The sequence below is a fragment of the Rattus rattus genome, chromosome 8 (genome assembly GCF_011064425.1).
Source record: "Rattus rattus isolate New Zealand chromosome 8, Rrattus_CSIRO_v1, whole genome shotgun sequence".
NCBI lineage: Eukaryota > Metazoa > Chordata > Mammalia > Rodentia > Muridae > Rattus > Rattus rattus.
In genome coordinates this window covers 113,404,644-113,417,100 of record NC_046161.1, presented here as the reverse complement: position 1 = coordinate 113,417,100, position 12,457 = coordinate 113,404,644, and the positions used below count along the sequence as shown (strand labels likewise).

The 12,457-nt window shown below is 48.8% G+C and overlaps 1 protein-coding gene across 2 annotated transcripts in view; it reads left to right on the top strand.

The window, feature by feature from the left end:
- The window catches only part of Ano10 (anoctamin 10), a 116,975-nt gene that overhangs the window by 39,727 nt on the left and 64,791 nt on the right, over nt 1-12,457 (top strand). For both annotated transcript variants that reach the window (XM_032911247.1, XM_032911246.1), the window contains exons 8-11: nt 272-346; nt 1,801-1,983; nt 5,808-5,999; nt 9,618-9,746. In XM_032911247.1, coding sequence (XP_032767138.1) covers nt 272-346; nt 1,801-1,983; nt 5,808-5,999; nt 9,618-9,746 — 579 coding nt within the window. The remainder of the gene's footprint in view (nt 1-271; nt 347-1,800; nt 1,984-5,807; nt 6,000-9,617; nt 9,747-12,457) is intronic.

Here is a 12,457-nt window from a genome sequence, read left to right as displayed (position 1 = left end):
GTGGGGTGTGAGGTCCCATGCAGTTCCTCCCATCTCTGCTCTATCTCCTCCCTGGGGTCTGTGGGATGTGAGGTCCCATGCAGTTCCTCCCATCTCTGCTCTTGCCCTCCGCTCTGTGTTTTGAACTCCTCTTACCTCCAGAGCTGATAGTTGGGTTTGGGCCTGAGGGGACAGGGAAGCACCCAAAGTCCTTGTGTGCAGCAGTTTTAGGAGGGAGGGCGGTTGCTGCGCTGTGCTGCAGAGCTCTTTACACTGTCGTCTTCCTTGACAGTTCAACTTTCTGAATTGCTTCGCCTCGCTCTTCTACATTGCTTTTGTCCTGAAGGACATGAAGCTTCTGCGCCAGGTGAGTGTGGTAATGGGATGCTGGGGAGGGGGGAGGTGCTTCGTGCTTTTATTTTGTCTATTTTTGTTCCCTGTTAATAAGCATTAGCTCGATGTCTTGTGCTCAGCAGAGAAGTTAGTTAAGTCTAATGATCTTGCAACTGAGCTGTTGGGGGCAGCGGAACCGACCCCTCCCAAGGGCGTTCTCATGCACAGGTGTCCAGAGCCTGTGATCTGTGGTCACTGATGTAGGTCTTTATCAGGTCGTGCAAACTTCATTTTTACATTAATAACATGTTACACCTGAGAGAGTAGCAGGTCTTATGTGGCTCTGTTTCATGTAAGAAATGTTAAGAAAGTCCTGCCTGCATTAATGGTATCATAGTTTCTGGATCATATAAAACTAGTGACTAATAAATTGAATTCAAAGTATTAATTTCTTTCTTAAAAAATTTGTATTTTGTTTGTATGAGTTTCTGGGCCACATATATACCTATATGCCAAGTACCAGATACCAAGGCCGAGGGCGGGGGGACAGAAAAGGGCATCAAATCCCCTGGAGCTGGAATTACAGATGACTGAGAGCTGCTGTGTCTGCCATGTGGGTGCTGGGAATCGAAACCTCATCCTCTGGAAGAACAGCTAATGCTTTTTACCAGTAGCCATCTCTACAGTCCTTCAGAGTATTGATTTCTCCTGTATGTGTATATGCGTGTGTATGCAAAGGCACGTCTAAAGCTGGGTGTCTTTCTTGATTACTTTCCACTTTATTTTTTTGAGATACAGTCTCTCACTAAACCTGGGGCTTGTCAGTTAAGCAGGACTAGCTGCCCACTGAGCTCCAAGGATCTTCCTGTCTCTGCCTCCCTCCCCAGAACTGGATGCAGGCACTAATCACCATGCCCATCTCTTTACTCAGGGAATCTGAACTCAGGTCCTCATGCTTACACAGCAGGCATTTTACTGATGAGTCATTTCCACAGCTCACACTTGTAAAGTATTTTAGTCAGCCATGATCCCCACCCTGTGAAACCTGGCACTTTGTAGTAACATGCTATAGTTGGGTAAGATGACAAAGATCACAGTCACAATGTCAAGTTAACTTACTCTTCCCGAGAATTCTGGATTGGCTGGCCATCAGTCCATCTGCCCGTCCATCCTTCCATCCATCCATCCATCCATCCATCCATCCATCCATCTATCTCAGATAGTGTCTCACTATGTAGGATCCTGGGTGGCCTAGAACTCCATGTGTGGACCAAGCCTCCCTCTGCTTCCAGAATTAAAGTCGTGTCCCATCACACCTAGCCCAGCAGGTTTCTTCTGATATTATTCATGAATTAGAAACATTCCATCCACACCCAGCTCTGTAATGCTCGTGTCTGTGATAGCATGCGGTGTTTAGAGTGTTGGAAGACGGTGCATGTTGTGGTTCTGTTCTGTTCTTGCTGCGTTGACGCTCATTCTTCTCCTCAGAGCTTGGCCACACTCCTGATCACCTCCCAGATCCTGAACCAAGTTGTAGAGTCTCTTCTTCCCTACTGGCTCCAGCGGAAGTACTGTGCGCGGGTGAAGAGAAAAGTGCGGGCATTAAAGTCGGATGTTGACACAACCTTGTATGAGCAAGTCCTCCTGGAGAAGGAAATGGGCACTTACCTGGTAAGGTGCAGTGTTGCTAAGTTACACTTTAGTGAGTGAGTGTGTGTGTGTGTGTGTGTGTGTGTGTGTGTGTGTGTACGCGCGTGTGGGCACTCGCGCACGCGTGCACGGTGTGCTCATTGTCTCCAAGGTGCCGTGTGCTTCACTCTAAGACCTCGGCAGTGGGTCCCTCAGCAGGAACCCCTTTGACACTAGAAGGACAGAACTACACATTATGATGCCTCTGACCTGACTCTGTGACACCAGAGGGTGGAGATCACCTGACCACTTCACAGAGAGGGTGCGGGCAGTGCACAGGAGAGATGGCCCCTGAAGCAGCAGAACTGCTCACCCATGACTGTGAGGACATCAGATTAATGCCATCATAGGTTACTAATTTATGTATTGTGTGTGAGAGAGCCTGTGCACATGGAGTCAGAGAACAACTTCTGGAAGTCAGCTCCCACCTCCCACTCAATCAAGGCAGAGTTTCTTGTTTCTGTTGCCCTGCAAACCCCAGGCCAGCTTAGCTGCCTGAGAGCTTCCGAGCCTCCTGTGCCTGCCTCTTGTCTCACAGTTGGGGTGCTGGAGTCACAGATGTGCGTCATGGATCCTGCTTCCTGGTGGGGTGAATTTGGGGCTTGAGTGGATCATGGACCTAATATTTTCCTTGCTGCTGAGTCATTGCTCTGCCCCAGGACAGTTCTAGAGGACTTACCTGTTATTTCAAGGAAATGAACATGGATCATTAGAGGTTTAGTTGCTTGTAATAAAAATATCTAGTTCATGAAAACCTAACTCTTCTCTCACTCTGCCAAATTTACCACCTTCCCAGGCCTCTCTGTTGCTTTTTCTAGGCTCATTGTGTGTTGTGCAGACCACACACACATACTCATACACTTATACTCACACACACTCGCACACTTATACTCTCATTCACACTCACTCACACTAGTTGACTCAGACTCACACATACATACTCGTACTCACTCTCAACACACTCATACACATTCACACTCATTCACACACTCACAACCCACTCATTTGCTCACACTTACACACTCATACTCTCACTCAGTACACTCATACTCACTTACACACTCATACTCACACACTCTTGCTCACACTCACACACTCACACACATACACACACTCATTCACACTCACATTCACTCACTGAATCAGTCCTTCCTCATCTGAGAATGAATGGCCATGGAGACACCCAGAATCTTCACTCTGATCTCTCCTGTGCTTTCACACTTCTTCCTTTATGAAGCATGACAGGCAGCAGTGTGACCATAGTCCACTCCTGTGTGTGACAACACAAGCTCTAGAATTATTCTGAGCATAAATAGACAGTGCAGTTCTGTTATTGGTCAGTAACCAAACCAGAAAGTAGATTCTAGACTCTGCTTGCTTGGCCCGGAGTCTGTGCTGTCAACATCTACCCATGTGCTCCTCACTGAGGTCAGCTGTTCCCTGGCTGCCATAGGAGTCTGAAGTATTGCTGTGAGTCTGGAAGGAGTTTATCACTACAGAAAACTGGAGGAATTGCAGACAGAGAAGGCAAGGAAAATGAAGCCTCTGGCAGCCCTGGGTGTCCTGACCTGACAGGTCAGAGAGCCCCTGTCCATTGCTGCCCCTCCCTTGTACCCAGTGCTTTGCAGCCTTGTAGCTGTGGGAAGAGGGATGGAAATCCCTCAGTGCCCCAGCCAGCAGCCACTGCCATCTAGCCAGAGAGCCACCCCATCAAGCAGACTGAGGAGGCATACGTGCCGGGGCTGTGCCTGGACGTCGCTCTTGCACTGAAAACATTTTCTCATTTGAGAAATGCAATTGTTTTTAAAGGTACTTTATTTATATTAATATGTTGTCATTTCAGTGAACAACAAAACGTCTTTCATTCTTAATTTCTAACAGAACTCACGTAAGGATGGCCTTAGAATCTGCAATAACACTTAAGAGTTGGGGCCAGAATGCTTGATGATGAAGGCAGGTGTAGAATCTTCCCTCACCTCACTTCTCACAGCATCAGCCTCTGTGACTTTCCTCAGAGTGTGATTTTGCTGATGTGCTTGTGTTGGCCACAGTGAGCTGGGTTGTCCTGTGGCAGGTGGGGTCCTCCACTTGCCCACGTGGTGGCAGATTTTAAAGGAGTTTCTCTGTTTCAAGTGACTGGGTTTCTGTGGGCACGTGCTCCAAAGCTGTGCTCCAAAGCTGTGCCCTGCCACTGGTCTGGCTCTGCCTTTGCTGCAAGCAGACAGTGTCAGACATTGTCTTTACCGGCAGGTCTGCTGAACTTCCCTAGTATTCCCAGCACTTTCCCGTGGGTCTTGCTGGACTTTCTGCATGGACAGCCATGTCCATTTTCTTCCTTCTTCCTGAGTCCACCTTGTCACTGTTGGCTGCTATGCTTGTTTGGTAGGAGTTTTGAGTCATGAACAGTACTGAGCTCTATCGAGCTCTCTTTCTGCTGTGGTTATTATCTTCTTGATTGTCTTAGCATGCTACTGCACTGTATATTCATCAGGAGTATCTAAGACTTTATTTTGTGTTGAGACCATTCTACCCCTCTTCCCTTCTCAGTCATGAGACTGAGACCCCATTTTATTCATCATGAGCATGAGTTTGGCATCCAGCAGGCACTACATATAATATCTCATAACGAGTGATCCCGCAGTTCCCGCCCTATTGCCTTCATTCTGTGCCTGCTGTCCTTGACATTCGGTTTGGCACTGGGTACAGACACTCCGTAGGGAACCCGTCCAGGTGAGAGAGGAGCAAGGTGGGATGGGCCCCTGGAACCTGAACAATGAGCAATGGGCTATCAGTGAGCAGTGGGTACCTAGAGTCACCTAGAACTGCATTCAAGGGGCTCCCTACCTAGCCTTGTGGGGTATGAGGACGGACTCCTTGAAATGAACTGTCACATGCCAGGGGCCACCCAGCACACTGTGAAATAAGGAAGGGGTTTTCTGAGCAGGGGACCCTAACATGCGCACACGCGTGCACGCGCGCGCGCACACACACACACACACACACACACACACACACACTCACACTCACACCACACACACTCATACATACAGAGAGGGGGCATGTCTTACACTGGCAGTGGTTGAGTTACCCATCCTCTGAGGTGTGCTATCTTTGTTTTGGTTGGGGCTCTCCGTGCTCAATCAGCAAGCTGATAGCTCGCCCTCAGCCTTCCTGTGGGCAAAAGTCAGATGTAGGACTGTAGAGCGTGTGTGCGTGCTGCTCTTATGGACCAGAGGACAACTTACAAGAGTCGGTCCTCTCTTTCCACCATATGGATTTTGGAAGCAAATTCAGGATTTCAGGCTTAGTATCAGACTCCTTTACCCAGGGTAGCATCTTCCCAGCTCGTTGTCACTTTCTAGTTAAGGTCTGGGCATCTTGAGTGCCTGTGGCTATGGACCCTCTCCTCCCTCTAGAGTGTGTATCTGTGTAACTTTGGCTGTCCTTGAACTCAAAGATCTGCCTGCCTCTGCCTCCTGAGTGCTGGGATTAAAGATGGCTAGCAAGGATACAGCTCTTGGATCATTAAGAACAGCATGTTTAGATTTGGCATTGTTTGTCTTATGTTGGTACAAATGGACATCATCAGTTCAATGACTTTTATGTGTGGAAATGGGCAACTAAATAATTTATTCCCTATTTCAGCAACTTAGTGCAAAATCACATTTAAATTTGTATGAATTTGTGGTTGAGAAGAAAGTGTTGGTGTAGACCCTGAGTCCTTAGTAGCTAAGACCCCCTTTGTGTGCATTGCAGTGGTTATTCCCGGGACACTGAGCAACGCCTGCTGTCTCTCTACATTTCAGGGGACCTTTGATGATTACTTGGAGTTGTTCCTGCAATTTGGCTACGTGAGCCTTTTCTCTTGCGTTTACCCATTAGCAGCTGCCTTTGCTGTGTTAAACAATTTCACGGAAGTCAACTCAGATGCCTTAAAAATGTGCAGGGTCATCAAACGACCGTTCTCAGAGCCTTCGGCCAGTATTGGCGTGTGGCAGGTAACTGTGAAGACCAGTGTGAAAAGCTGGCCATTGTTGGGGAAAGGAAAACTCTAAAAACAGAAAATGTGTAATACCCAGAACACCCCTAAATACCAGAAAATAGACTCAAGAGTAATATTGATAACTCAGGAAAGAAATGCAAACAGTAAAACCAGGGATCAGCTAGAAAACAAGTGCCTGACTTAAATCCCACATACCAATGGTTACACTAACTACAAATGGCCTAAAGATACATATTAAAGACTGAGATTGGCAGAGTGGCCGAGACTGTGGCCCGGGTATGCACTGTTTACAGAATAATCCACATGGGTTGGTAGAAACAGGGAGAGTAAAGGAAGTAAAAGGAAGCATTGCTGAGAAGAGAAGAGGGAAACAGAGCGGGCTATGATACTGTGAGGGAAAAGGTACCAGAGAGGAGCACTCTGCCATGAGAAGGGGGACACATTCTCAGAAAACATTAAACTGAAAGGCATATGCATCAGAAACAGTCTTGAAGCGGAGGAAAGGACAAAAACTTGAACAGAAAGAAGAAATGGATGAACCCTCATTGCACTTAGAGATGAAAATACTCCCCTCCCCAAGACAGAAGAGGAAAGTCACAAGTGGGGAGCGCTCGGTGGCGCCGTCAGCAGGCAGGAAGAGGAAAGTCACAAGAGGAGAGCGCTCGGCGGTGCCGTCAGCAGGCAGCGTTGGACAGGACACCAGCTATCTCAGGACACACGGCACGTCCAAGCGTTGCAACTGTAATTAGTGACGGAAGATAACAGAGGATCTCCACGGGAAAACCAGACGGCACCAAACACCCATGAAAAGAAGCTCTCAGATGAGAAATACTAAACCAGAGGAAAAGCGTGTGAGGCACAACTGATGAGGGAGGGGCCGTCAGGAACGCACAGCACTGGGCGTTTATGCTGGGAGGATCTCAGTGTTCGCTCCCTAGAAAATACAGATAAACCCAAGGCCAGTAGAAGAAAGGAAAGAAGAAAGAGCAAGTTCAGTGAAAGTGAGGCAGACACATGGTCAGTGAGAAGAGACAGACACAGTGGCAGGGCCCAGCAGGAGTGGAGTGAGGTCAGAGTCTGCAAACCTGCTGCTGCTGGGTGCTGGGGGCCTGCTGCCGCTGGGTGCTGGGGCCTGCTGCCGCTGGGTGCTGGGGGCCTGCTGCCGCTGGGTGCTGGGGGCCTGCTGCCGCTGGGTGCTGGGGGCCTGCTGCCGCTGGGTGCTGGGGGCCTGCTGCCGCGGGGTGCTGGGACCTGCTGCCGCTGGGTGCTGGGGGCCTGCTGCCGCTGGGTGCTGGGACCTGCTGCCGCTGGGTGGTGGGGGCCTGGTGCCGCTGGGTGCTGGGGGCCTGCTGCCGCTGGGTGCTGGGGGCCTGCTGCCGCTGGGTGCTGGGGGCCTGCTGCCGCTGGGTGCTGGGGCCTGCTGCCGCTGGGTGCTGGGGGCCTGATGCTGGGTGCTGGGGACCTGCTGCGCTGGGTGCTGGGACCTGCTGCCGCTGGGTGCTGGGGACCTGCTGCCGCTGGGTGCTGGGGACCTGATGCTGGGTGCTGGGGACCTGATGCTGGGTGCTGGCTGGGTGTGGCCACAGGAGCTTGACAACTAGTAGAGGGGACCTTCCCTTCAAAGGCAGAGCCTCCTGCTGCAGCTCAGCCAATGAATGGGGGAGAGGAGGAGGGGACATCTCTGTGACTGTGAAGGAAGTTGAGTCTAGAGTCCACATCCAGAAGAAAAAATCTGGCTCAGATAACTATACCACAGATTTCACTACTCAAAAAGAAGTCATACCAATTTTATACAATTCGAGACCGTGGAGGAAGAGGAGTATTTCCCAGATCATCTTATGAGACTGGAACCCAGGGGCTCAATCTTTAGTGAGAGGTTCTGAGGAGGAAGGACCAGGGCATCAGAGCTGAAGGAGATGAAGCAGGTGGGCCTGGGGGGCTTGCATATGCATGTACATAGGGATATGCAATAATGCCTTATGCCAAGCAAGCTTATCCGGAAGTTCAGCATCTTACATCCAGTTTCCAGGGAAATATGCATCTATCAGATACTGCCACAGAGTGGGGTCAAGTCAGCAACAGGCTAATCAAGCTGCCCTAGGGATCAAGGGTCCCAGTAGCATCACAGACCATGGCAGCCCTGGTACCGATAAGTCCAGTCTTTGAGGGTGGGAGGAGTCGGGCTCTCAGGACCCAAAGCTGCAGCTCTCCTAAGGCCCCTGCCCCAGGCCATTACTGGCTCAGCCTAACTATTCCTGGCTGAGAGAAGGAGCTACATTCCCTCCCCATACACTGGGACCTCAGGGAAAATCTGGGGTCAGTCTAGCCCTCAGTACTTAAAGAACCAGAATTAATATAATGGTAAGACCAGACACAGAGAGAATTAAGAAACAAATAGTATCCCTTGTGTATAGCAGGGAACATGAAGCCATTTGTGTTCTAAAACTGTGGAACAGTATATGTACACAGATGGGCACAAGCAAAGCTGAGATGGGTGTGCGTGCCAGTGTTCTTACACGGCGGCGTTGTACTGTGTTTCCCAGGCACGTTTCTCGTGTGAGAATGACATGGAGATGTGAGGACTTATGTAAAGATGAACAGACCCTGTGCGAACTTAGATACCATGAAGATATACAGTCACAGTATAGGCTATAGATCAGTTTTACTTCAACCGTCAAGTGACATAAGGCCAAGCAGCTGAAACAAACCAATGGAGAGGGGTGTGTTTCAGTCGGGTCAGGCTTACCGTCTAACCAATCAGAGAAGGCAAAGGAATGTACACACGGAACAGAAGGGTCTGGTACAGCTGTTTGGAGGAACTCTGGTTTCAGGTTGGTGTTCTTGGGAGAACCCAGAGAATCAGCCAGAAAATTGCTAAAGTAACAAAAAGTACAGCAACGCAGCAAATCAGTGCAAGGCCTGGGCAGCTCTTTCTCTGTCCGTGCCTGTTGGAAGAAGTGACGGAGAGCAGTCCTTGCGCTCCTTAGAATGACTGGCTTCAGTTATCAGGCAGCAGCCATCAAGAGCTCTAAGTGAAAACAGAAACAAACTAGCACAGGGGTTCTCCACGGTTACCCAGTGACCACCATGGGACACGTTGACCTCCTCGTGGGACCCAGTCAGTGTTCTGTAAGTCCCACTGAAGCCTGGCTTCTGGATTTGCCAGTGCCCTACGAGGACTTTGGTTCTTGTCCCCAGGAAGGGACCACACTGATAATGAGCCTTCTGGAGCGTGGGGCTTATCAAAGTGGTACAGTTTTGTAAATTAACTTCTTTCCAAACATCACTGCCTGCTTTGGGAGCAAAGTGCTTTCCTGTGATGGTCTTTACACGCCCTTGAGAAACAAGCAGAGACGAGTCACGGATAGTGCCTGCTACAGGCGTCCACACTCGAAGGCTTGGCCACACTGCTTAGGGGTCGTCAAGCCAAAAGGATCTAAAGTGCCCGCTAGCATACAGCTTTCTTAAGCAAAGAAAACACTACCAAGATGGACTGAGGTTTAAAATGTAGATTGTGTAGAACCTAGGGAAGGGCTTGTCCTCGGGGTTCAGATAACATGGAGATGGGATGTGACTTTTGCTACTCTTAATGCCTCACCTTTTTCCCTTTCAGTTGGCTTTTGAAACAATGAGTGTTATATCTGTGGTCACTAACTGTGCTCTGATCGGAATGTCACCACAAGTGAATGCAGTCTTTCCAGAATCCAAAACAGACCTTGTTCTGATCGTGGTGGCTGTGGAGGTAAGTGAAAGTGTTCATCCCCACCACAGGCCTCTGCTGTCCTCCAGCAGAGCTGCTGCTGTGGTCTGTAGTAACACACGTGCCGAGCGGTAAGAAAGCATGTTGGAGCAGTAAGAAAGCGTGTTGGGACAATAGACTGGAGAATGAAGGCTGTGTGCTGCTGCTCCCTACCCAGCTCACAGGAAGAGGGCTTCCAGACACTGTTGGAATCTCCGTTTGGAATAGACATCTGCAGACTTGACATGTGTTTCCTGCTTGTTCTTGGGAAATGTCCCTTCTTGCTTTATACCTGGTCTGCTACAGCGGCATTCACTGTAACATCCTCAGACTCTGGTAACTTGTAGAAGGGCACTTAGTCTCACACACAAGACACAGGTACTCTGTCTGTGTGTGTCTGTTTATCATTTTTGAACTATGGGGTCCCATTGTGTCTGGAAAATTAAGCAGGGACCAAACATGAGCAAGAAATCCTCAGAGCTACCCTCGCTGCTGCTGATATTTGACACTAAAGAGCATTGTGCCATTTCATGACTAGTTAGACTTGTGGAAGTGTTCAGAAACAGAACTTGGTAAAGACTATAGAGCAGCACACCCAAGGTTTCTGGGTCAGTTGTCCCACTCGGAGGCTAAAGATCCATCCTGATGGTCCCCTCTCTTCTGTCCTATGTTGTGTGCTCATTGTGTGAGCTCAGTGTGTGTGTGTGTGTGTGTGTGTGTGTGTGTGTGTGAGAGAGAGAGAGAGAGAGAGAGAATGTGTATGCATTCACTGTGTGTGTGTTCACTGTGTGTGCTTGCTGTGTGAGCTCAGTGTGTGTGTGTGTGTGTGTGTGTGAGAGAGAGAGAGAGAATGTGTATGCGTTCATTGTGTGTGTGTTCACTGTGTGTGCTTGCTGTGTGAGCTCAATGTGTGTGAGAGAGAGCTCACTGTGTGTGTGCTCACTGTGTGTGCTCGCTGTGTGAGCTCAGTGTGTGCTCACTGTGTGCACATGTGATCACCGTGGATGCCATGTATACAGTGTGCATTCAGGAGAATAATTTTTTGACACCACTGAGTAGGAAGGGAGAAAGATGGCCCTGGTGAGAGCCAGTATATCAATGTTGAATTTGGGGTGTAAAACAGGATTTTGAAGAGCCATTTGTGAGGTTTATTACCTATAGAAAAGAGGGCAAGGGAAAGACCTGAACGCTGCCTGGGCTTACAGTGGCCATTGAGCGGGGACAGAATGAGTGTTTGGTTCTTTGAGAGAAGGTCCCATGTAGCCCAGGCTATCCTCAAAGTATCCATGTAGCTGAGGATGCCTTGAACCCTGATCCTCTTTCCTCTATGTACAGGAGCTGGGATTACAAGAGAGCTTCACCATTGGCTATTATTAGCTTTTGAAAATGTCCTTTTCACAGATAATAGCATGGGTTTTTTTAATGTATTTATTCATGGTCTCTAAGTAAAATTTTGCTAATTCAAAAAGCCACAGTAAATTATAAAAATACATAAATTATGTTTTAAATAAAAATTTAACATATTGATGGAAAAAAGCAATTTAAAATGTTACATTTCTCCTCAAAGTCATTAGCATCTAAGTGTATGTATATGATTAAGATTTGTCACAGAACAAAGACCTTTTAGAAAGTCCTCCACTGTGCTTGTCCCCTGGCCTCACACCTCCAACCCCAGATAACTTGGTGCTTTTACTTCTGTCTGATGCTTGGGCTTCTTCTAAGAGTTGCATTTGCTGCACCCTCCAATGAAGTAAGGGCCCAAAGTGAATGCTGCTGGCAGCTGTGTGTTTACTGCCATCTAGTGCTGCCCTTAGAGTCATGGCTCGACACGGCTTTGTACAATAGATTTGTTGGGAATGGACATGAGGGGAGAGCACACTGGGTGTGACAGTTTTATGGGTTAAAGTTCGATATTGGAAACACCATGAATGTCAGCCCACAGATGAAATTGATGTTCACAGTTCCCTGAGAAGCCACCTCATTTCTGAGACATCCTGTCGTCTCTGATGTCGGTCCCAGCAGAGGGCCACCTCTGTAAGTGCAGGATCACAGTAAAAGTGCAGCTCCTGAAGACAGCAGTGGTCACACAGTCCAAGTTCATGTGTGGAATGATGTCCCGTTATCTCGTGTGCTTCTGTCAGGTTGTGTCAGTCCGACATGCCGAATGCTAGCCATGTCCCCTCTACACTGGAGGTTCCCCTGAGGCACAAGTGAGCCAACGATTCATGCTGGGAGCTTGCCTGCATTTTAGCTTCTAGTGACTAGTAAGTTCATTGTCTCTGTTCATGTTTAATTACAATATCCTTTAAAAATGGTTTCTTGTGGGTGTGGGAGGAAGTAAGTTATAAGATGCACTCGCCCCCTACTGGTTAGAAACGGAACTGCGGGTCATCTGTGTGCAGGACTGTAGCCATGAGAGTGGATGGGGTTTTCCTAGTTTCTGACATAAAATTGTAAGCTCACTGAAGACAACTGTTCAGGATTCACTTTAGCGTTTTTGTTGAATGCGTCCCCCCTCACTAGAGTGTGGTGGGCCACGGTGACAGACTGCTGTGTACTGTGGTTACTGTGGAGTCTGTCACTGAGCCACCTCCTAGTGCACTCACCCTGTCCTCTGCAGGATCGAGGCACATCAGCCTGCACTGCGGGGACAAGTGTTTGGGGTGAGCAGGGCTCCCACGTGTAGTGGTGAGATCCGAGGCGGAATGCTTGTG